Source organism: Sapajus apella, unplaced genomic scaffold (assembly GCF_009761245.1).
Source record: "Sapajus apella isolate SASKATOON/1434 unplaced genomic scaffold, GSC_monkey_1.0 scaffold5, whole genome shotgun sequence".
In the NCBI taxonomy this organism is placed as follows: domain Eukaryota; kingdom Metazoa; phylum Chordata; class Mammalia; order Primates; family Cebidae; genus Sapajus; species Sapajus apella.
The window spans coordinates 20,690,165-20,717,258 of record NW_022436945.1 but is presented as its reverse complement, the minus strand read 5'-3'; the positions used below and the strand labels follow the sequence as shown (position 1 = coordinate 20,717,258).

At 34.2% G+C, this 27,094-nt stretch overlaps 1 protein-coding gene and 1 long non-coding RNA gene across 8 annotated transcripts in view; one reads left to right on the top strand and one right to left on the bottom strand.

Moving 5' to 3' along the window:
* The window catches only part of LOC116548070, an 854,356-nt gene that overhangs the window by 303,649 nt on the left and 523,613 nt on the right, over positions 1–27,094 (top strand). The window lies entirely within an intron of this gene.
* The window catches only part of PCDH7 (protocadherin 7), a 410,550-nt gene continuing 401,593 nt past the window's right edge, over positions 18,138–27,094 (bottom strand). For 3 of the 7 annotated variants that reach the window (XM_032273691.1, XM_032273695.1, XM_032273720.1), the window contains one exon: positions 18,138–22,372. In XM_032273691.1, coding sequence (XP_032129582.1) covers positions 21,996–22,372 — 377 coding nt within the window. In that variant the 3' untranslated portion in view covers positions 18,138–21,995. The remainder of the gene's footprint in view (positions 22,373–27,094) is intronic. The other 4 variants (XM_032273698.1, XM_032273702.1, XM_032273705.1 and 1 more) reach the window with 2 other exon arrangements.

Here is a 27,094-nt window from a genome sequence, read left to right as displayed (position 1 = left end):
ACACACACACACACACACACACACACACACACACACACACACACATTTTAATGACTATAAATTCTACAAGAGCAGGAATTACACTTTTGTATTGTATGCATCTAGCATGATACCAAGGGCATCGTAAAATACTAAATATATTTATATGAATTAATCAATGAGAAAATACACTAATTAAATAGTAATTGTGGGAAATAACAAGCAAATGAATTATCAACTTTTCTATGCTACAAACTTATCATTTTTTTCCCCTGAATGATGGTTTTCCTTATTTCTTCCTCTAGCTATTTAACACAGTTTCAGATCTTCATTCCTATCACCCAGGTTACTCCAAAATAAAGTGCTTTGCAATTTCCTCTTAGTACTGGCTCCCTCTTTGTAATAGGCAATCCGTCCTCAAATTCCTTAATATAAGAGAGCCATTACAGGACATGCATCATACTTCTTTTTGCAAACTGGAAGTTCACATATACACAGAAATGAATAAAAACAAGATGTCTCTACTGATCTTGCAGCCTACTTTAAATTTAATTCATTTTAAGGGACTCCAGAAAACACCAGAATTATGCTTTTCAGCTCCACGTGGATATACTGCATGAACTACATGAAAGATCTGGCTTGATTCAGTATCTGAATCTAAAAATATCTCCTTATGTTATTTGTGGCTGCTATATCTTACAAAATTAGCTGAACCTGTAGAGATAAGAATGTTTTCATATTTTACATGAGACATGCACATCCATATATACATATACATGGGATTTTAATACAGGGAGAGGAGCAGACACAAATGGACGCTTTTCTAACATGGAGCACAAAAGCGATATTTCTCATCATAAATATTCTGCTCTCTATCTACAGAGCAATAAGACCTAGTCATAGGATCTTATAGAAATCTAGCTAGTTCCTTGTTAAATTGATGTACCCTTGCAAAATCTAAAAAGAAAAAAAAAATTGTCATCATCAATTACTTAGGTTAGGCTAACTGTATATTTTAACTTTTTTTTCAATAAAAAAATCAGACATTTAACTTTGCAGAATATCATTAGTTCCTTGAGAAAATAAGATTTGGGGAACTAAATTTTCAGAGCCATCAAGAGAGGATACAAAATGGTTTAATTTGATGTTATCTTGATTCCATGTAGTAAAAGACCCCTCTGATTAAACCTAATTGCCTTTGTTATTAAGGAGGCCTCTTTCACTCTTAGGAATAATCCCATAGAACATTTTTTTAAGTCCTTAAAATCAGATAAGAGGTTTATTTGCAACCCAAGGGTCTACAAAATTTGCAGCAACCTATGGTTTTACCTAAGCAAGCAGCTCAGGTAAGTGACCAAAGTACGTTTTGGGAACTCTTCTCTTGTGTTATTAATAAATAGACATTCTGCAACTACAAGAAAAACTGAAAACACCCCAATTTAGGAATTTGAACAAAATACCTCTTTTTACATGCATAATATATTAGACTATTTAAAGAGGCAAAGATTAGGAAGAATGAAGATATGTAAATATAATATGCTTACAATTGCATCCTTGAAGGATATTTCAGAAATCCCTAACTCATGCCAATCTATGCAGTCCTGGATGAGTTCTTCCTCCATTGCAAAATTTTCCACAATGGGCATATATAAAATTTCCCTCTGACTGTGGGTTGCATATTAATTTTTAAGAGTAACCAGACCTTCAACTTAATGATGGTAACAGGTCAATTAAATAAATATTCACAGAGGGTTTCTAGGCTGGGGGCGCTCTTAGGACAGGATAAAAAGGTAAAATCTCTTGTCTGTTGGAAAACATTCTAGTAAGGCAGATACAATGCATTTGAACAATCACTAAGATGCAATGTGATAAATAATTTTTTTAAAAATAGAGAAAGAGAATACTATAGGGATTTAGATGAAGAAACAAATAATTCTGCACCATCCAGGATGGTTTCAGAGAGGAGATGTTCTTTGAACTAGCCCATGAGGACATAATAGGTGTCTTCTAAAAATAGTGCCACAAAATACATGATGTTTGTTTCCAGAGAGTGTCCAGAGAGTATTAGGCTTCTCCAAATCACATCCCTCTCCATTTCTGATATACAGGAAATCTTTAGCCATGCATCAAAGAGAAGATACTCCAAGAGTCTGACATTTGTCATAATTTGCTTAGGTTTCAGTTAGTTTGCATGGCCACATTTGCTTCTTATGCGAATATACACAGTTACTTGAAACTTATCTCAATAATAAGATCATACAAGAGACACAGTCACACAAAGACAATGTGAAAAATATTCTCTCGTGAAAACACATTTGATTTTCAAGACCCATTCAATAACATTTCTGAAAGAGTAAAAAATATATATATATATAGATGGTTTGATTAGATCTGAAGGGTGATAGAATACCCCATAATATGCCATTTGGCATAAGGATTGTTTTGAGCTGTATTCGCTTAAAAAATCACAAGTTTTAAGAGCTCCTGACCCTCTCCTTTTTCTTCCTGAAAGCAGATGATAAATACTCCATGTAAAAGACATCTTCCTCATACCAGAAGGAATGTAACATTTTTATCATCAAGAAAGTGAAGTTGAAACTGAGAGAATTCTATACTAAAAGTTTGTTAAAATAATTCCTATCTTTCTTTAGCCTCTCTGGATAGTTTAGTCACTATTTCACAATTGCCTTTCTTTGTTGAACCTAGCATCAAAGCATTTAGATTTTGTGACTTCTTTGAGTCTTCATTTCCTTCTGAAGATTCTCATGTCATGTAAAACTTACAGTAACAAATTTGACAAGCTTTACTCCTATTAATCAGTTTATGTCACTTTAACTCTCAGGCCCAGTTGAAAACTCTAAGATGGTAGGCATAAAAGGTTGTCTTCTCTACAGGTTCCTCCAAAAACATGTATCTAAAATTATTTGCATTAACCAATAAATCTGGAGTTTAAACATTTTTTAAATTTATGATAAAAATATTAAAGATGTGCTGTACTCCATACATAACAAACATTGAGTAGACAATCTCAGATGACTCAAGTTGATTCTCATTGACTAGTATTAAAAGGACAAAATGGGGCTTTTGTTAACTAAGTATGAGTAAGATACGATAAGAAAGCCAGTCTAGGTTAAAGGCTGAGCTAATAGAAATAAGAAAAAACAGAAAAAAGACAAAAGAGAATAATTAAAATATGTAGAAAACTCAGAGATTTGGGTGTGCTGAAGATGTCCTGAAGAACCCTTGATGGTTAAATATCTTTTCTCTTATTTTATGCCCTAGTTTAATATTAGGTTACTGCAAAAGTTGTTGTGTTTTTGGCCATTGAAAGCAATAGAAAAAAATCGCAATAACTTCTGCACCTATTAGGTTGGTACAAAATCAATTGCGATTTTTACTATTAAAAGTAATATAGTGGTTTGACAGGATACGGTTCCTCATTTCAGCACACACACACACACACACACACACACACACACACACACACACTTATATTCCTTACAATGAATTAATAAAGCAAGTGAACAAACTAGGCTCTAATTCAGAATAACATCAGTAATGTTGGAGTTTTTCTCCTTGGTCATATTGGATAACTGCAGCGCACTTAACAAGTTGTGGTTTAACTTTATTACTTTCATACACTTCATTAGCTTCCATAAATTTAAGAGGAAATAATCTGTGCATATCAGAAAGATTCCAATCTCTTGAGCTGAAAACCTATCCATAAGATTTTACTGCCCCTATATTTAATAAAGAAGAAATTAAATTACTTTTATTTGCTGAGGGGAAAATTTTTAGAAGATGTATTTAGGTACCTAATTAAAATGCTTATGTACTTTGCCTAATTAAAAATAGACACTTATTCAAAATAACAGTACATCTAATACATCTATGTATAAATAACTCAGGCAAAATGTCTAGAAACAAGGAGAAGCATGGTAACTAAACTCTGTTCACGCAGCCACCTTCAAGTCCCCCCACCCACTGCATATTTACAAGGAAACCTTGTGTAAAACAAGTCCTGTCCTCATTAGCTTTAGAAAACTTTCCAATGGTGGCATAACATAAAGCAAAACAACTAAAGCTAAGCATTTGATTTTTTTTTTTTTTTTGCCTCTAGTGTTGTGACCACAACCCAGAATAAATTAGTCATGCTAGGATCACAAGATGACTTTTTTTCAATGGACTTGAAGGGTTTCATGAATGCAAAATGGACCCAAAGAGCCCACTTAGTCTCTAGCTGCTGACATGTCTTTAATCATAGAAAAGAGCCTCTATCTTAGAAGACAAAAACTATTTGTGTAAAAACCCCAAACAAACCTTGGATGAGGATCTGGGGCATGTGGTAACATTTAAAAATAGTTGAATGAATGAGATAGGAAACAGAATGTTGACTGGAATATGGAAGAACTCAAACTTGGTTTTGAGACTCTTAACCAGAATTTTCTTAGACCCTAGATCCAAATTCATTTAGGTGGAATCTGTTGTATTTATTTTCTTTAAGAACTTTCAAATATGATTCATATTTACCACTCATTTTATAATAGTAGGAGTTAAAATTTCACAGAAAATCCAAAAAGGTAGAAAGTGTTATGTTTAATGACAATAATTTTATATATTGTACCTATGGAAATTATAGATACATAGGGATGCTTATGACAAAGTGTGTTTTTATACAAGATAACAGGGAAAAGTTTGGAATGAAGAATTAATTTTGTGAATAAATTCTTTTTAAAACAGGGTGAAGTTTCTGAACATAGTCACAATAAAAATTTGAAGGTAATTCATTTAGAGGATAGTTACATTCTAGAATTGACAGTTGAGAACACATTTTCAATGATGCTTTCCATAAATTAGTTAAAAGTCTATCTTCCTTCCTGCCTTCTTCTCTTCTCTTTTTTAAGTTTCACATCTTAACTGGGCTTCAACTATGTGTCATAAACTGGGTTAGTTTATTGTGATATAATGCTGAATAAGGTAGACAAGTTGCCTGTCCTCTTGGAACTTAGAATCTAGTTGGAAAGCCTGTCTATTTGTTGATCCTACAATATAAAAGCCGTCAGAATTCATCCTTAGGATTACAAAAATAAAAATGATACCTTCCCTCTTTAAATCAGTAAGCATTCAGGCAGTAAATTAATATTATCTACAATTTGTTTCAACTTCAACTTGACCATATGACATACATTTCTAGGATTTGAATACTCATATTGACTGACTTGAGTTTATTTTTCTGGCAAACCTGATACGTTGAATTTTTATCAGTCACAGCTTTAAAGTTTGCACTGTATAAATTATAAACAAGCAGACATAGAAGCTATAATTCACATAAATCCAGTTTTTTTAAATAGGCCACAAAATTATGTTTGCAGAATCTCCAGAATTATTTAAGATTCTGCGAAGATGCAGTTTCACAAAGCTCTGTACCCTATTCACCTGAGAACACTCCTGAAGTCAGCTTCCCCCGGCCTCTGAAGTACCGGTAGATTATGTAAGACAATGAAATGTGTTTTTTTTTGTGGAAAATATTTTTTGAAAGATACATTCAGTCAGAGATTTAGAAAGTCTGTCTTTAGCTTCTGAGGTTATGTGTAAATAGTCCCCTACCTTTATATGTCTGAAGGGCTGGAGCAAATGTGACTTCACTTTTACTAATAAATGAGGGGTAAATCATATGGTGAGGGGCACAGACTCTGGAGGCCAAAATCTGGGGTTTGAATTTGTAATCCACTGTTGGTGACCTTGGGCAATTTGCTGAACTTTTGTGTCTCAGTTTCCTCACCTGAAAAGTAAGAGAGTAAGATTAATTCTCATAGATTGTTTTGAAGGTTAAATGTTAATATTCATAAAGCTCTTGGAATAGTTCCATACACATAGAAAATCACATATAAGTATATACATGTGTGTTTATAAATATGTATACTGGACGAATTTATTTTCATTTGAAAATTAGCTATAATTGAATTGCACAGAGTAACCCTAGAGAAACCAAATAATCACGTTTAAACTTTACCTTTCTTTTATTGTAGATCTACATACATGTTGAATAAATTAAAACATGAAGAAAAGAAACAAGGATCTGAAGAAGAAAGTCTAGTGTTAAAATCAAATATCCAGAACAACAGAGAAGGCATATGGGAATTACAGTAGAAATGTCATTTAAAATTTTCTCTTGTAGACCATTTATTCTGCTGGCGGTAAAAGACAGTGCTGACTGTACATCATCCTTGAAAGAATATCTTGAAGGTCATGATTGCTTCTGTTGCATTAGTAGAGTTCTGTTTTTGCCAAATAGAAATCAGAGACATTATTCACTTAGTTAGCCTACTTAAGTCTGGATGGTAGAAGTTTTGACATATATGATACCCTTACCACTGTTATCACACAGGAGTGGCTAAGCGAAATTCACACAAAATTTCAGGGAGCCCGACAATCCTCCTTTTTTTCTCCTTTGGCAGAATAAAAGTCACCTATTCTCTCTCAGCTTAGAGATGTAAGTAAAATTACTTCTTTATGTGAATTCAGTAAAAGATGTAAGATAAGATAAGTAATGATTCTAAAGAAGTTTAAAACAAATACAATTTTGGAATATATTAATTTGTATTATTCTCAAAGAAACATTATGGGTAAGTTTTATTTCCTAAATATTATGGATTCTGAAACGCATATTCAAAGCTATGTCAAAGGATATCATAAATAGTGAAATAGTCTCAAAAAAGGGCATTATCATCTACTTTTTTGGCTCTTGGCATAACTATAAATCATAGCACCTTTTTGTGAGCAGTGAATAAAAACACCTATTACTCTGCAATCAGTCACTCAACATTAGTGCATTAGTGAACATTGAAATTGTTGAAATACTGAATGATTTAGCAGAAAGTGTGTTCAATTACTTCCAAGAATTATTTCATAACTACATGTAATGTCACTCTAGAAATCCTTAGTACTGAAATGTTGTTTCTCTTATAATGGAGACTGCAAAAGCAAAGACAAGATATTATGGTAAGGATTTTCAGTGTTTTGGATGCCAATAGTATCTCATTAGCATTTGCATAATAAGAGCTATGGAAAAGATATAGAGAAAACATTTAATTTTCTATATCTACCTCTATCTCCATCTTCCTCTCTCTCTCTCTCTTTCTATATATATATATATATATACATATATATATATACACACACACATATATATATATACACACACACACACACACACACACACACACACACATATATATATGATCTATAGGATGGGATATAAATTCAAGAAGCAAATATTTCACTAAGCAAGGTAAAAAATCAAATTATTCCCCTGTTGTCAATACTTTCGATTTTTGTCATTGCTGTTGTTGTATTTTTGTTTTGTTTTGTTTTTATTTAATGCTTTTGATTTTAAAAGGTTTGGATTCAAGAAATAAAATGGGTTAATGTCCGTTTCCCATCCATGAATTAAGTCATTGTGCTGTGAGGCGGAGTGAAATATGAGGCAAGAAACTAAGAGTGTTTTGTACAACTCTCTCTCATATAGGAAAGGGTAAATGAAGAAATGATATTCCTCTCCTCGATTAGAGTTTCAAGGAATAGAGAGATGATTTTTGAGCTGCAACAATCAAAGTAGGTACTAGGGAATCTAAGGTTGATGTAAGCGTGTGCCATGGGCAGGATTTGAGTAGGTTTCCAGGAAGCACATGCTTTGTGATGAAGGAATAGTGTGAAAAAAAAAATGGCTTAGTGATTCAAATACAAAAGGCAAGTTCAGAAACAATAAACGTGAGTAACTAGAGCAGAGTAGCCATGGGAAAATTGGGGCAGATACACCTGGCAAGGTCAGATGATACAACAATATGAAAAGGAGGCTGGTAACATGCATTTGTTTTCTGCATTTTCATGCTTTTGATTCTATAGTCAATCTATTTAAGCAGGTATTGCAGGTTTAGGATTAAAATGCTCACTAAAAGGCAGAAGCTAGGTAAGCTCTTTTAGGGCTCCTTGGAAACAGCTCTGGGGCTCAAGGCTGCTGAGATAAGAAATAATGTTTAGGGCTTCACAATTAGAATCAATCAGCTCAAACCACTTTCTGGCTCTGGGTTCTCCTCCAAATTGGAGAAAGGATCAAGTTGGCCCAACTTGAATCCCTACCCAATATGTGGCCAGGGTAAAATGGAGATGCTTAACCACAGACAGCTGGCAAAGGAAAACTGAGGCGATCTTGCCAAAAGATGGCAGAAGAAAGGCTTGGTTGATGAAATGAGCAGGTGTCCGCCATTAGTGATGTGTCTAAACAGTAGGGAAGAGAGATTTAATCATATACAGTGTGGATGTGAAAATGGGGCTAAGAAGCAGGCACTTACAAAAACTGTGTGTTATAGAATGGTAGGGACCCTGCCCCTCTTATCATTGTGCTCTAGGAATTCTGAATATTTGCAGGCACTACCTCTGATTTTTCTTTTTTCATACCTTTAACATTTAGCTTTACTGTTCTCTGTGCTTGAGATACTTATCTTCCACTTATTGGTTTTTTTACATTCTCTTAATCTTTCCATGCTAACTTTTAAAGAACCATCTGTATCAGCTTCTCCAGCTGCTTCACACAGACCAGTCCCTATGATTTCATTCATAACCATATCTATCCATGTCACTTTTACTGGATATAATGCCTGTCATCTCTTTCTATGGCCCAAAGCAGCAGATTTAGGAATTTCCTTTGATTGTATCATCATATTTTGTTTTGCCTTATCCTGGACTCAGCTGATTGCAGCAGGATGAGCTGAAAGCAGCCAGTAGGATGACCAATAGTCTATGTGCTCAATCATTCTATCTAACTGTCAGACCATAACACACCTGTCCAATGAAACATATGCTGGACAAGGTTAATGGAATTAAATTCATATTTAAACAGCTACATGTGGCCAGTGGCTACCATATTGGACAAAGTATGTCTAAAAAGCACAGTTGTTGGCCACAATAGCAAGTATGGAAGTAGGACTGGGTTTCTGGGACCTGGAGGAGGCTCACCTTGCTCCCGGGTGGGCTGTGTTCTTCCAGGCTCTTGGTCTCTCATTCACCCAAGAATGGGCAAGGGGACCACACTGGGCACAGTGCACTCGCAAGTAAATATCGGACCCCAAAGCGTTTTTGCAGAAAGTGATTTATTTAGGCAGAGAAAGAGAAAAAGGAGAAAGAAAAGATAAGAGAGAAAAGCTTCCATGACAGTGTGGAAGGGGATCCAGACATGGAGTCTGCCTGGATGTGGGGGACAGGGGCTTTTAACCTGGGAGGAATTCCCACCCTCTTTAAGTTTACTGGGCCAATGAAAGGAGTTCCTTTAAACTTCTGCTGGGGTATTGATCTTTGATTCTTTCCCGCGGCAAGACCTCTAAGACTCCAGATGGAGAGGTAGCAAGGGGGGCATGGCACTGGGAAGTTCTTGGCCTTGAAACTACCCCCTTGTGGACCCAGGAGGAGAATACATTCCCTCAGAAGCAGAGACAAAGATAAGCCAAGTCACAGCTGTGGCCAAGAAGACATGAAGGAATCCATGGCATACTGGGATTATTAAGGGCTGAATGTCTGCGCACCACCAAATTCGTATATTAAAATCCTAACCCTCAATCTGAAGTTATTAAGGATTAGAGTCTTTGGGAGGTAATTAGGTCATGAAAGTAGAGCCATCATAAATGGTATTAATGCCCTTATAAAAGAAACACAATAATTCTGTCATCTTCCTTCAGTTATCTGAGGATACAATAAAACATAAGAAATGCAACCTAGAAGAAAGCTCTCACCAGAACCTGACGATGCAGGCACTCTGGTCTTAGACTTCTAATTTTTAGAACTCTGAGAAATAAATTTCTGTTGTCTCTAAGCCTTTCAGTCTATGACACTTTGTGATAGCAGCCTGAACAGATTAAGCTAGGTTATTAGTCAGGGTTCTCTAGAGGGACAGAACTAATAGAATATATATATATATTTATTTATATGTATATAAATAAATATATATATAAATATTTATACATATATATATATATATATAAATATATATGTGTATAAATAAATATATATAAATATTTATATATATAAATATATATATACATATAAAGGGGAGTTTATTTATTAATTAGAATTAACTCAAATGATCACAAGGGCCCATAATAGGCTATCTGCAAGGTAGGGTGCAAGGGAAGCCAGTCCGGGTCCCAAAGCTGAAGAATTTGGAGTCTGATGTTCAAGGGCAGGAAGCATCCAGCACAAGAGAAAGATGTAGGCTGGAAGGCTAAGCCATTTTAGCCTTTTCACATTTTTCTGCCTGCTTTATATTCAGCTGATTAGATGGTGCCGACCCAGATTAAGGGTTGGTCTGCGTTTCCCAAACCACTGACTCAAATGTTCATCTCCTTTGGCAACATCCTCACAGACACACCCGGGATCAATACTTCGCATCCTCTAATCCAGTCAAGTTGACAATCAGTATTAACCATCGCAGCTGAGAATGAATAGAAGCGTTAAACCTGGTGGTATAATGATTGACCACTCAGTTCCCTAAGGGAAGGCTTTTTAGCTGCTGTGATAGCCCCTGAACTTTCATACTTCTCACAACTATGGAGACAACCGTAGAATGTCCCAATTCTTTGAAAGAGAGGGCACCAAATAATGCAATTCATTAATTATAAAATATTCAGGTCTTTTTCCAGGAAGGGAGACAGGGAGAAACCATTTGGGGGTTCATCTTGTTACCACTATCCCTATTACACTTAACTTCCTACACCCTCATCCTTCATTTCCAAAAACTTCTCCTTCATGTTGATTCCTTCTCTATCATTTCCCCATCAAAAACCACTTTCAATTCTTCACGTCTTCATGCTCTCTCAGATCCTCCAGCCTACATATGCTGTTGACTTTGCCTGAAAATGTCTTTAACTTTCTACTCCCAACTATCCGTTCTCATTCCTAATTGTGGATACCTCTTTCTCTCAGTGGCTATTCCTGCTGCAAAAATTCAAGATAGATGTCCCACACATTAGTCTAAAGAACCTTTATTTTCTCATTATTGAACATACCAAATACCAAGTGCTATACGGTTTTTATTAATTTTGATAATTTTTCCTCTGGACCACATTTCACCTAGATTATAACTCTATAAGAGAAGGAGTATGCCATATCCTGCTCACCCCTGTACCCAAACATCCAGCATTGGATATACCTTTCTATATTATATATAATATACATTTTATATACATATATAACATAGATATTGTATATTAGCTTTACTGTTGTCAAGCTAATAAATTAATCCACATTTCATGGAAGAAATGCACAAAGTCAAAAACCCTTCAGGAAAAAGATATGAGTAACTTTTCTGCAAGGTTAGGATACTTTTTTAGAAAGTATTTCCTTAATTACATTATTCTTATGTATTTGATAAAGAGGATAAACACCTTTAAAAGCTAGAATGACAGTGACCATTTTCCTAGATGACTTTTCCAATTGGTCATCAGAGAAGACTGAGTGATAGTATCACACCTGAAGAAGACTCTGAGCGATGGTATCACATCCCTGAGGAGATGTTGCTCATTGTAGTAGGCGTTTTGATTCTAATCTCAGCCTAGACATTTTTCTGTGCCTCACACAGTTACAAGCAGGACTTCATATTGGTTAAAGCAGAATCAAATTACAGCTAAAAATGAATTTTGAGTTAATAGAAACATTTCCTAGATAGAAGTTGACCATGGTATGAGTGAAATATGTATGTTCCACCTAATTTCTCCAAGCTGGAGATTGTAAATCTGTGTGGGAGGAGTGTTTGATCCAAGAATTCTTTCCCATCTTGGTGTGGATGAACAAGTATGGCAGAGAACAAGTCCTTTTTTTGTTTGTTTGTTTCTAATGATTCCAGTGAAAACAAGCAATGCAGATGCTATTTCCAAATTAACTTCTGGTAATTCAGCTTTAAATCAATATCCTGAATAACCAGGATTTTATATTTGCAATTCAGGTTGAAATTAACCCTGAATATATTCTTCTGCATACATTTCTTCATGCCCTTCTTGAAGAGGTAAAGTATAAATCGGTGCCTTCATCTCAATTGAAACACCAAAGCAATGTATAATTCTATGACACTGTTGTGCTTGATTACAATAGAATACAAATTATTTTTCCACCGGTGACATGTCATTATAGTAATCTGACTTATATTTATATTCAAGTGGGAGTGATTATACGATGACTTTGAGCCTTTAAACCTGAGGATAACAAAATGCTGGCTGTGAAACACATATAAATCATAAGCAGAGAGAAAAAATCAAACCACCTGTTTCACTTTTTGTTTTCATATAATAAAATACAGAGAAAAATAGAAATAATGAGTTTGGAGTATTCTAGGCAATTTAAGGAAAGAAGTCAACAGGCAGTATACTAAACATCTCTCTCTGAGTCCCAGTAATTGACATAGCAGGGGCATAGTTTGAGTATTACAAAAATAGATGTTTCACTGGAGGTTGACTTCCTTTAGATAAGAGCTAAATTGCTCATTCTTTTCATCCTCTCTTTGTCAGTAACAACTGTAGACTTGAAGCAAATTTTCCAATATGGCAGCATTCTCAACTGCCATTTTTAATTTCTTAACCATCTATGGACTGACAGTGTCTCAGCATCTGTCCAATTCAACTAGTAATTCATGTTTTTTCTTCAACTATATTTCCAAATTATTTTAGTCAATGAGAATTTTAATTGTTTCTTAGACTAGACATAGATTTATATAGTAGTTTTTTTGATATCTTCACCTTTGGAGGTTCAACAAAATCAACTCCCTCCATATACAACAAAGTGGTGATGTATAATTCCCAGATTGAAGCTTTAGAGATAGTCATACTGGTGAATCCAAATAGAAATATCCAGTGAATATGCTGAAGCACCTATTCATAATTTCTGTGTTGATAATAGGTTTGTTGTAGTTGTTGATTTTTTTTTTTTTTTGGTATGATTGTGTGCTATACAATGCTTCCCTCAAAACATAAGCTTCATGTATAATTTACCAAGTTAAAAGTGTTCACATTTACCCTTCATATGAAGATTATTTCCTTTGCATTAGTTTAAAAACAATCTCTGAAGTTATTTAGCACTTTGCTGGGAGAAAATAGTTAATGTGAAATGTCATAAGAGAATGATCATTTAACTTTTTAAAAATATAATTTTCTTTGGGGGCACGATGAGATAAATAACATCCAATGCCTTAAAATTAAGTTATGTCTTTTACTATTTTTAAGTTTATTCACTGAACTACCCATAATTTTAAAATATTGTCAATATGTTTACTTTTTAATATTGTTAATGTAAAATATATTGTGTACAATTTAAAAAATATAAACGAAAATTAAAAATAAGCTCCAAGAATGCTGTTATGTTCATCAAAGTATTTCTTCTTTTTATTTTGTGCATATCATGCTCTAAATATGAAACAATACAATTTTTTTAATTTACCACAATATAATGAGAATTTATCTATGGCATTTAAATGCAAATATGTTTAAAGCTTTTGATCCAATGGAGAGTAGTAATCTCCCACCTCTAATCCTAAGTGGGCACTTCTAGAATAAGATACTCTTTTTTTTTTTTTTTTTTTTAACTCTTTAAGTGGAGAATGATTCCTGCATTAGGAATCTTTTTTTTTTTTTTTTTTCTCTTTTGTGGCCTGAAGCCTTCTGGAACATTGAACTGCTTCTCTTACAGAATCAAAATTTTGTAATATAGGGATGAAATTTTTTATATAACTAGTCAATAGGAAGCTGGACAATGAGATGGAAAGACTCTGATAAGCAGGGTGACCATATAATTTAACTTTTAAATATGAATAATAATGGATGTGTTGGAAAAGCCACAAACCAACACTGTTCTAGGCAAACAGGAACATATTTAAGGAAGGTATCAAAAAAGAAATTTGAGTAATAAATTCTAAAATTAATATCAATTGAAATCATTTTGTGTATACCAGGCTCAGTAAACTAAAATCTATTGGCCACATCCAGCCCCACTGTCTCTTTATATGTTTTCTCAACTAAAAATTATATTATGCATCTAACTGATTGAAAAAAAAAATCTTAAGCGTGATTCTTTCTTGTCATATAAGTACCTACACAATATCCTTCATTTTGCATCTTGAATTACAAAGCCTAAAATATTTATAATTTGGCCTTTTATAGAAAAAAGCTTGTCACTCTCTGTATATGCTAATATATTCTACTCTAATAGTTTACATTGTTTCATGCTTTGCTGCTTATCAGTTTCTCTGATTTCATGGTTCTCACAACTGAGTAAAATATGGACTCTAGTATAAAGAAAAGAAAAACATTCTTTAAACTCCAGACAATACAGTTTTTCATGCAATAGATGAGTAAACATTGACTTACAAAGCAAACTTCTGTTCTGTAAAATTCAGCTTCAACTGAGAATTACCACTGAGACATATGCTGAAATATTACTTTGATCATTATATTAACAAAACTGAAAAAATTCTCTCAGTGGACCTCAAATGCCAGTTTAAGAAATTGTTATTCTAGTATATTCCAGCTGTACTGTAGGGTCTGGAAAAGCATTCAAATAATTGTTCTCCTTCTAAAGGCAGGTATTAAAACTATAAGTAAATAAGCTATCCAACTACTTATTTTATTTCCTTCTACTCTTTTTTGCTCCCATTTTCTGTATATAAATGTACTAAAAATGGTTTAAATATGCAGTCCAATTTTTATAACAATCCATAAAATTGCAATAAATATTCTGTAATATTATGTAAAGCACATAGAAAAAACTGACATAATCTTATCAAGTTATGACTGACTAACTCTTGGATATTGTAATGCATTTTTAGTTAAATTGACAAAATATAAAACGTTTTAATTTTTTTATTTTCTTATTCAAGTGTTTCTTTAATGCACTTTTTAGAAAAGTAGGCACACTCATTAACATTTTTGTCTTTCAAAACTCATTCTAATCTTTAAGATAATATCTGGCATTATTTCATTGATCTCATGAATCTTTCTTATGACCTTTCTGGTAAAGGATCACTTGAACCATGGTAACTTACTGGAAAAAACAAAACTGAACATCATAAATAAACTATAATTTTTTAGCATCATCTGACAGTGTTGAGGGCAATTTTACATTTATAAACTATTAAGCGTCTTCTACATCTTCCCACAGGAGGTTCAACAAATAAACAAAATTATTTCTGTGTGGGTCACACATATTAAAATCAACCAATGAATGAAATTTACATTTAACCAGAAACACAACAGGAATAAATAAAATTAGGGTTAAAGGAAAGCATAAATACCTTTCTACATTTTACATTCATATCCATTCCTTACTCCCTGCGGCTTAGAAAATTTATATTATCTTGGTTAATCATCTTCCTTCATGCAGTTTATAAACAAGTATTAGAGTAAAGGATAAAGATAAGAGAAAATAAACAAATTTAAGTTCATTCCCTATGTACTCTGTTTCCTAAGAGCTCAAGTTAGTTGATATTGTAAGTTTCCACTAAAATAAAGCTGATTGGGTTGCAAATCCTCTAGACCTTCGTTAACTACCTAACATCCCCTTGTCTAGTGGGAAAATGATGTTTGCTTTCCAAAAAGGAAAAGCACAGAGTGAGTAATTTCTCAAAGTGTGGCAAAAGGTTTTGGAATGAGGACATTAAAAGGTTAAAAATACAAAAAGAAAAGAAAAAAGACAAAAACTCAATAGACAATTTCTCTGTGTAATCAACCTATTGAAAACTAAAGTCAGTTTGGGAATTCTACAATTATCTGATCAATCTTGATAGTGCTGATTGTTGGTTGTGGAAATTTGAGTTCCCAAAGGTAGGCTATTTATCAACCCAAGTTCCACCAAAACCTCATTGCCTGATAGACTAGATCAGGGGTATTCAGCAGAAATAAATTTGGCTATGAAGTTTCCAAGATTTACAATTTGCTATCTGAAATATTATACAAGTTACAATTACTGCCAGAGTATGCTGTGCAAAGTCACGTGAAGATAATTAGATGTCAGTCTGCATAATTAGTGTCCTTTTCCTGAAATTCCCTCTTTACCAAATAATTATTTTATTCCGTTAAATGTGGAAAGTTTTTTTTATTTTTCTTGTCCCTATGGTAAATCATATGAAATGTTTGGATTGGTACGTAAGCCAGTAGAGGGAAGAATGCTAATATTGCTAGAACGTTGTGTTGAAATTTTTATTAACCTGAAAATTATTGAAAGTAAAATCTCCCATACATGGTGGTTGTAATCTCAGCAATAGAGAAGTCTGAGGCAGGAGGATAGCTTGAGGGAAGGAGTTCAAGACCAGCCTGAGCAACATAGCAAGACCCTTCCTCTACAAGATAAAAAATAAGCTGGGCAGGGTGGTGGCACATACCTGTAGTATTAGCTACTTGGGAGAGAGGCTGAAGTGGGAGAATCTATTGAGCCCAGGAGTTCCAGGTGATGGTGAACTATAATGGAACAACTGCACCCCAGCCTGGAGATGGAATAAAACCCTGAGTCTAAAAATTAATTAATTAAAATAAATAAAAAATAAGTAAAAATGAAGGAAAGTAAAATCTACATTTCATAAATGGCTTATCTAACTACAGCTTATGTTGCAGGTATGAGACTTTCAAGATAAATCTTATAGTGAAGGTAAAATACTGCTGTGAACAGGTCATTGTGCTAAGGTCAAGCTTCTAAGTTACAGGATGAAATTCTTCCAATAAATCGGAGATGGTAGAATAATTAAATCTATGCCTTGGAAGCAGGACTGTGCAGTTTTTGTTGGCCTGCTTCATGCCTATCTTCTTTCTAAAGTGTATCGCCTTATATTTACATGTTTGAGTTTTCCTTGTTTTAAGTACATTAAGAATGTAATTTTATAGTCAAAAATGTTTCTTAAAATTGAAATAAAAAATTTAAAAGAAGACTACATAGTGACCTAATTTTATGTAGTCTTCCATTAAAATATGTACACATTTAGTTTTCACCACTAGAAAAGTGGAAAGCCAAAACGAATGGACAAATCATTTCTTCACCCCATTCCAACTTGAAGAAGCCTTTCTCACCACATTTCACAATGATTCATTCTTTAGTGAAGAAAGGCTGGCAGTTAAACTCAATTTACAAACATATCTTTGATTCAAGACAGTATACGTCATTTAATATAAATAAAATATATTAAATTTTCACATAAGGCAGGGAGGGGGAAACTGGTAGAGAAAGCTCAGACAAGGATCTTTAGAATGTTTTTTTCAAATTGGTAGATTTTAGCATTGCTATTGTGAGATGGGACAGAAATTCCAAGCAATCTGTTAGTAAACATAGAAATATTTTCTTTCTTTTTTAAGTTTAAGTTGAAAAGAAGGCCACTATTAAGAGACTGGATAAGAGAAGGTGCTTACTTGAATAGATACCAATTTAATAAATAAAGAATATAACTATAATAGTCAGGGACATACTTTTATAACAAATAGTAAGAATAATAATTAAAAATAGATAATAAATGATAGAAATATAAAAAGTAGAGAAAGTAAATTGAAGAAAAAAATACATTATCAAAGAAAAAATTATTTTTCCTTTATTTTCTCTACATTTTACATGATTTTTAAAAGTCTGTAACTTTTTTGTATTTGTCATTAATTTAGATTAAAAACAAAAATTTCCTAAAAAAAAGATAACATTTTAACTTAGGATTACTTTTATCTTAAATGTGAAATTTCTGTAGATGCCTCTGAAAATAAATCAATCTTCATATTAGTGACAAGTTATTTTTCCTACCATATACTGTAAGATTGTAAAGCTAGCCAGGTAAATGTCTCAGGAATTATTTTGATGAAAGCGAAGGATCTGAGTTCTATTCCATTATGAGGCAACGTCATGTGACAGTTATGCATGGTCCCCCCTATATCGACAGGTGATGCCACATTAGCTTCCTTGCTGTGTCTTAATTTACAATGAATCAAACCATCTTAAAGCAAACTGGTACATGCATCCATTCACTTCTCGTCCAATCAAAACTGAATTACCTGTCAACAGAGAAGTACACTTACAAGTGTGAAACCATTTGACCATGTTATATTTTAATTTGCAGAGACAAAAATGACAAGCAATTTATTTACATAAAACTGTACAAAAGCAAATTAAATTATGTAAAGTATTTCATAAATAGTTGGACGAGTGTTTAATACATTTCGCCATGTTAAGCATAGTTGCGTGCATAGTGACTCATAATAAACGATGATAAATTGTTCTCTGCTTCACTATCAACATCCAAGTAGCAGAACAATAGTCAATGATTAACATTACAAACAGATCGTACCACACTGAATGCAAGTGCTTTAAAATGTAGGAAAATCTGAAAGTAAACCCTAGGTAGCTGAAAAAAATGATGCCTTCCTCCAGATGTTACCATTATACCTTTGCTTAGGTCACACCTAACAAGCTTTATTATATTCATGATCATTTTCATTTTTTATTTTGTTTTTTTGCTTAAGGACACATTTACTTATTTATCACTGACAGCATATACCTAAGATTATTTAGGTCTTTAGATTTCTCACGACTGTTTTTGGATGGCTGTTTGATTCTTGACAATTTCTTCTGGTCTGTGTGTTTTATTCTATCTTCCTACAAGACAGCTTCCTAGGGTAGGGTTTCAGTCAGACATCCTCAGTACCATCTTAGTTCTTCCTCCCATAAAAATAATGCCTCCCTTGTTTTCTGAAACTCAGGCAGCAGGCCAGTCAGAAGCCATATAGAAATGATATCTGGAGATTCAGAAAGAGCAGTAGATTTTAGACTGAAGCTACAGACGTTTTAATGCACATAAATTTATATAGTTACTCATTAATTTATAAATGTGTCCTAATGTATAATGCATGCAAAATTCACTTGAGATTCTTGTGTACATAAAACAAATATGGTTTATATACTGTACAACCAAAATGAAACTGCAGCTAAAAGAAACACAACAAAAAAGAAATAAAGAATAAAATTCTGAATCAATATTTTACCTTGCAAAATGGACTGATTTCACTCCTGATAAAACCTGTTACTCTTACAATAAATGCTTTCATCTTTCAGTCAGATTTAAGCAGCCCATATTAATGCCTTAATTTCGCTTTATGAAATAACAATATTTAAGACTGGTCCATTATCTGAGTTTGTCAGAAGGCAAATTTTTAATATATTATTTATTATTTTCAGAAAATAAACACGGATAAATATACAGGATCAAAAAAGTTGGGAATAGCCCATTTCCCCTCATCGTCCAAACCCAACAACCGTTTTTTTACCATAACAACAGGTATAAAAGGCACAGTTGCTTATTTTGCATTCACTCATTTATTTATTTTTTTTGTTTCTTTTTATTGATTTTTTTTTCAAAAGCACTCTATATATGGAGTGGCACCAGATTTAACCTATTCAAAATAAAAGTCATACAAACACAAAATATATTTCTGTGTCATGCCAGCTCATTATAGAATAAACATGTTATGATAGCTAATTCTACTAGAATTACTGTGAATACTTACAGTACACTGAATTTTATTCTTTCACACCCATTTTAGTTCTAAAGAGAGGTTCACGAGTTAAATGACAATGGCATGGCTGTCTTGAATGTGGTGCAAACATCATTGGGGAATGTGGATCCAATTAATCCAAAGGTCCGGTGTGACCCGTATTAGTTTTATAGACAAGAGAAGGGTTTAAGATAGAGTGAAATGAGCTATCAGTAGTTTCAATGTCTCGTGAAAGAAAGAAATACATTAAAAAAAAGTTTGTCGAATATCTGTGTTATGCAATTATTTCCTTTGTAACGTGCAAGAAAAAATATGTATACATTTCATAAGTATCTTTAGAAGTATTTTGTCTTAATAGGTACTTACAGATTATACAAGGCAGAACTGCTTTAATGCAGTTTCCTAACAAAGTACTAGAATTGCATCTTTCCATAGTGTAAATAATAATCAAACATAAACATGTTCAATTACCGATATTTTAGTCCAATGTTTTTGTTTCATTACATATCTTTTTGCATCCTACCTATTATACATAAACTGACGTCAAAATGAAAACTTCATTTAAGAAAGAGCATAAGGAAATGACCCCCAAATAGTACCCCACCAAACAGAGAAGTGGTTTTCAAAGTTAAGTATTTTGAGGACCTATAGTAAATTACCAACCTATATTCCAGGCTGTGTCACTTTATATTCTAAGAAATTCTGCAAAGCATGAAACTACCCAAAGCTACATTGTTTCTACAGTTTGCTAGATAGCAATCAAGGCTATGCCTTAACCAGCTTACAAACATTCATTGACATTGATGAGAGTTTGTTGTCTTCACACCTGTTATTCCCTATTCTGTCCATGGATTGTCACTTTCGTCTGAATGTCCCAGCTCAACTTGCAGGCATATTCGGTTATCCTCTATAGAGTAAGTGGCTCAAAATCTGCATATTCTGTTTCTTTTTATTGCACTGGAAAAACTCTGCTTTCAACTTTGGGATATACATCCTGTGAAAAATGTCACTGCCCAGAACCCCTTTCTTTCATGTTCATTCTAAATTTAAAACATATATTAAATAATGTTCAAGTCACATTCCTGATAAATTCAATTAGGGTGTCACCTTGTTTCAATGCTGTGACTCTCAAAATATTTCTATATTGCACACAATTTAAAATTAATGCACTTATGGTGCATGAATGTGTGCACTGAACAAGTAAAAAATGCAATTGTAATTTAAAATACAGACAAAAAAAGCAGCAAGCATAGCCTGGATTCTAAAATGATAATTGTGGACTTAACTAACAAGACTGTATACGAATGCATCTTTCTTCACCTACCCATGACCCATAAATACTATTTTAAAACATGGAATCTTCCCTGATAATATTACCTGAAACTAAACTTGAACCTCAACCAATTGCCTATTATAATACCAAAAATATATTTACTAGTTTTCATTCTTTGCGCTTTCTAATGAAATCCATTTTAAAAGAAGAAACATGTTCCTGGGCACTATAAAATAAGCTAGTGTTTGTTTGATTGTTTCTGTGCGCACACGGTTTCAGTTGCTTTTGTTTTAATGGTTTTCCATGTCAAGACCAAATCAACTTCATGATCTCCCTGATCCGCCATATGATCTTTGGCCTTTGGATGATACAATTGTTCAAGTTAGTTAATAATAGTGGTCCTGTTCTGAAAAAAATATGCTTTTTTATAAGTCATAATTAGTGAAATTGATACATGTAATCAAGACTGTGTATACTGAGAATATTTGGTGAATGTATGAAATTGAAGTTGATGCTCTTGACCTGAAATAACAACATAGGCCAATTTAGGACTGCAATCACCCACTGAGTATTGTTTTGCTCTTAGTCTTTGTTGGAATATTAAAGCTTTGATCTTCCCAAAATGCTTTTTAATACAGTCCCTCTTTCTAAGGACTGTACCTTTAGAGAGACTCTATCACTTTCAAAGGATTGCCTTTGATGGTGATAAACCATATCATGATGGTATGTCTGAAATATATTTTATCTGTCCTGCTTATTGTTGACCAGCCGGATGACACTCGAACAAAATCAAAGTGACTAAAATCATGCTTCAGCTTAGGGATAATGAGAGTGTGTTGTGTTCTGCTAATCAGGCTTCGTACAGTTACCGTGAAAGAAACTTGCAACCATTCCCTCTTTTTTTTTCTTTTCTTTTTTTTTTTTTTCTTTTGGAGAGGGGTGGGGAAGAGAAAGTGAGTGTTGGGAGTCAGTGAAGGAGTTAGACATGCAAGTAACAAGGATGGTCTCTACATTGTACAGTAGAATCAGGCTAGCAGTATCACTAAAGGCCTGATCTGGAGGCAGAAGTGGCAGGCAAAGCTTTGTCTCTTTGGTAGCCCCTTCTCTGTGATTAAACCATTTTGCTTTGTAAGGTTTTTTGCCCCTTATTATCCTTTTCATACATGTAAAGAACTTTGCTGTTGCTCCTTTACAGCCTACAGGTAAACTTCTCTTCTAGTGAGAGTATTCACGGGAGATGGCTTATATTCCCCCGTTTTTGTAAGGGGAATATCCTCAGGGTGGGCTTCCTCATTTTTGCTGAAGCTAGCTGCATTGAAGGTCTCATAGGATGAGGTTAACTTTTTGTTCAGGAGGTTTCTGTTGCGGTCACCCATGATGGCAGCCTCCCCATTGGCCAGCTTTTCCTGGCTTCCTCGTTCATCAACAGGCATGAAAGTAGAGAGTTTAGGCTGGCTCTTCTTCCTCTCGGGAGAAGTGCGGACCGGCATCCAGCAGGAGTCTGAGTGGCCATACTCATCACACTCACGAGTGCACTTCCCAGTCAGGGCTACATCTGGAAGAGGCCTTGAATCTGAAATCCAAGGAGAATAACCCATTAGTATTGGACACTCCTCAACAGGCTTCCCTAATCTACATGGCATTGGGGGAAATATATAAATATATTCCTTGCCATCTTTTTTTCTCATTTCCCAACACCCTCTAGCTCATCATTCCATAGGATAGTTTTTAATCTCATGTGCATCAAATATAAGGTTTTGCAAAGACATTCAATATTATAGAATAGGAAAATAGACAAAATGATACATTTTGATACAAAATTGTGTAGATAAGACAGATATATATGTGTTTGTTACAGGACAAGGACATGAGGATATTCTCAATTAGAAGCTCTAAGTACATGGGTAAATTTGCATGAGTGTTAATATTTTCCACATCCATAAGAAAAATTATTAAATCCAAATAGACAATTTTCTGGACTTATAAATTATCCCAGAAGTGGTGTGCTTTTGCCAATTGGATTTCTTCCTGTGAATACATTATGCAAATATGCAAAACCTTATATTTAAAATATATTCCAAGACATGGGGTGGCATGGAAGTAGAATGTAAACTGACAGCACATTATGCAGTAAAAAGTAAAATACTGGTAGTTATAGGTATGAATATACTAACAATATCACGCACCTGCCCACCCTAACCCACATCCCCCTCACCCCATTCCAAATGTGCTGTAGGATAATTCCCTGAAAGTTCACACAGAAATGCATTGGCCATATTATCTGAAATGTAATGTATTGGGTGAATATAGGCAAGTGACTACACTTTTGATGTACTTGCATGTACTCCTAATTAATGGTGCCTTCCAATAAAGTGGAAGTGGCTTTTACTTCTAAAGAGCTAAATCATGTCCAAATAATTCTTAGGCAACAAGACTAAAGATGGCAAAATGTGTATGTGTAATTGAAAGCATGCATCTGTCTTTGGAGAATGGTTATGTATTTTCTAAATATTAAAAATGTTTTTATAGACTGTTTTTGTTTGAGAAAGAGAGAATGGGAGATAGAAAAACCTGCTCTACTTCAACAGATTCTAAGGCAATAACCTGGGGGGGGGTTTATTTAAAACGTTTTATTGTTTTTTTTGCCAAACAAAATAACATAATAATGATTGCATTCCAGTTATTATCACATGGTATCATTTTATTCTAAGACTTGGGACTTAAAGACTGACAAATCTGACCTCTGAAAATATATTTGCAATCAGTGGAATCAGTGAGATTTGCATATGCACAATCCTAGTAGATTTGTTTAAAATAGAAGAGAAGTTATTTAAATTATTCCCAATATAAGTACACTCTCTGCTTTTGCTTCCATATACCATCCCCTGTAGTTTAACATTTATATAGAATATTTTAGAAGTTTTACTTGGCTAAATCTCCTAAATTAAGGCTTTCCACTAATGCTGGTCATTTTTTCCTTCAGTGATAGGTAACTGAAATATTGACATTTTTTGGCTCATTGATGATTGAACCTCAGTGTCCTGGGATTTTTATTGACCTGTACTAAGCGTTCACATGGAAATTCCAGTGTTCTACACAGAAATCTAGAATTACCTGACCTTCTTCTGTAGGTAAAGTGTAAGGTTAATTATTTATTCCAGTTTCCCACGCTGCCATTTGACTTCTAAGTGGGCAATATTATCTTAATTTTATCATCAAAAGGAAAAAAGTACTTTATTACTCATTTTTTATCCTAAATTTTCTGTTTCTCAAAGGTGTAGTTTAGATGCATCGTAAAAGCCAAATTATTGACAAGTTTTATTAATGGTTTTTGTAATCTAGTCGGTTTAAATGAACAAACTGCAAGTTCTTTGAGAATATTTCCTATCTTGGGATACTTTTTTTTTTTTTTTTTAACTGACCTAAATGCTTTGAACAGGGGGAAAAAGGGGAAAAAAGTATACAAATGCAAAGTGTAAGATCGGGTCCACTTTTTACTCAAAATATTTCTTTTTTTTTTCACTGCTTCAACAAATCAAATGGTTCCTCTTTTCTTATGGTAGTCAATGGCAAGGCCATGTGAAAGTAATCTGGAATTGAGCTTCTGAAATAGAAAAATAATATCTCTATAATGTGTTTGTCTGAAATAGAAAAATAATATCTTTATGAATAATATCTTTATGAATGTGGTCATTCCCTGCAGAAATGACCCAGAATTGTCTCCTGTCGTCTCTCCACATTTATTTATGTCTCACACAGTATGTCAGCTCACTTATACAATGACTTATACAGGTGGCTGCTTTTCAGGGATTAATTTGTGTTTTTAGCTTGAAAGTCATTGCACTTGTTTTCCTTCTGTTTGAGATGCATTTATAAACAGATTGTAATTCCATATTGATGCTCAAACAAGTCTTCTTACTTTTTAACTTGTGTACCTAAACTATCTACTGCTCATAAGCGATTATACTCATTTATTAAATAGATTGACTGAATCTCCAATCAGCTGTGAGATGCTCTTCAGTTCTTTCCTTCAGTCTTTACTTCATAGTCTGGAGTATTTTCTGACAAAATTGATTTCCTCTATTGCTTTTAATGAAAGGCAGCTTGTCTTCTGTGCCATCTTATACATGCAAGCTGCCACATCTCTATCCAAGAGCCATGACTTTTAATAAGGATCTCCTGTCATTTCCAAAGTAAAACACTTGATTGGGGACCACAGTGGAAGTTGACAAGCCTAATTGGCTGAGACAGGTTGCAGCGTTTGTCATCAAATTTAGAAAAATAATCAAGAAGGACTATAAGAGATTCATCACAAGCAATCAAAACTTCCAATTTGGTTGACTAAAGTGAATCTTCAAAAGAAACACCAGTGATTAACAAATGCAATCTGTATTATGATGCAACTTATTAAAGAAGGGCATGAGTGAAATTGTATTTTTCTTTGTTTACATATTTTCTTATTTTAATTATGCATGCATATATTATAAATTTTTAAAAACACAAAATTTATGCAGGATCTTAGAGAATCATCAAATGCAATTCTTTCTTCTTTGCACAAAAGAGATACTTTTAAACTGTCCTACTTTTTGTGGCATTATAGAGGAAAAACCTTTCATAATTAGTAACTCTTCTGATTCCTTCACTGAGGGATGTGTTTTCTAACATCTAAGAATATTATTTTATGCTTTAGCGCTGTTTTTTAAATTTTTGATCTTAGTGAAGATGGAAAACACCTGATCACAAATCTTCTTAGCTGGCATTGAGTGAATCAGTACAAATGGACAATAGGAAAATGTAGTAGTATTCTCTGCAAGCATTTTCCAAAATAAAGCCAGCTCTTCAGAGATTTTTTTTTCCGTATTTCTTAATGCCCCCATACCCCATCAATCATATCAAATTTTGAGAAGACTGGAAGTAAAAATGGGATCCACCAAATCCTGTTCTTGCTTAACATACTTGCAGAGGTTTCCATTTTAATCAAGTTATACTGTTTACTAGAACAATTGCATCATTTTAGAAAGTTAAGATCCTCTCCTAGACATAAAGTTAACGTCCCTCTTGAAAGTAGACAGTTTTTCTTTTCTTTTTTGTTTTGAGACGGAGTTTCACTCTTGTTACCCAGGCTGGAGTGCAGTGGCACAATCTCAGCTCACTGCAACCTCCGCCTCCCGGGTTCAAGCAATTCTCCTGCCTCAGCCTCCCGAGTAGATGGGACTACAGGCGTGCGCCAACATGCCCAGCTAATTTTTTTGTATTTTTATTGGAGACAGTGTTTCACCACGTTGACCAGGATGGTCTCGATCTTTTGGCCTCGTGATCCACCTGCCTCAGCCTCCCAAAGTGCTGGGATTATAGGCGTGAGCCACCGCGCCCAGCCTCTTTTCTTTTTTTGAGACAGGTTCTCTCTCTGCTGCGCAGGCAGTAGTGCGGTGGCACAATCTTGGCTCACCGCAACATTTGCCTCTTAGGCTCAAGTGATTCTCCTTCGTAGCTGCGGTTACAGGCACACGCCAGTACCACCCGTCTAATTTTTGTATTGTTGGTAGAGACAGGGTTTCACCATGTTGGCCAGGCTGGTCTTGAACTTCTGACCTCAAAAGATTCACCCGCCTCAGCCTCCCAAAGTCCTGGGAGAACGTAGACAGTTTTAAGCCATCATACTAGCGAACAATCTTAGAACAATTTCTAACACATGAAGTACTTCCCACATGAAGTTCATCTCTTTAATTTAGCACCTCAATCATATAGCAAGGAGGATGGAGCTGTGAAGGGGTCCAAGCTATGGGAGAGCTGAAGCCAAAGAATAAGTGTTTTGACTTTCAGTTTACTGTTTTCCCACTACAACACATTGCTTTTTCTTAAAATATCGCAGCTGAGTTATTTAGAGGTCAATTACTGCTACTTATAACCATCAGAAAAAGCTACAGTCTGCAAAGAAAGAGAAAACAAATCTGAGTAGCACAGGAAATAGATGCCACAGAGTCACAAATTTTACTAATTAGTGAAAAGAATGACACAACCTTCCTAAAACTATGTTTCTGAAAGTGGGGACAATTATATGCTATCCTAAGAAGTCAGATTTTCACTCAAAAACATAGTATTTTTGTTCTTACTAAGCAGGGTATGTAGATGGGTGGTGGGCAGATGCTGCTAGATGCTGTTACAATGACCTCAATGAGAAGTGACAGATAGATAATAGATAAAATCATTAGAAATAACAAGGAAAGCCCAGATTTAGAGAGGAATTTCGTGTTTCCAGAAGCTGCCCTACACAATTCAGAACCCATTAGCGGCA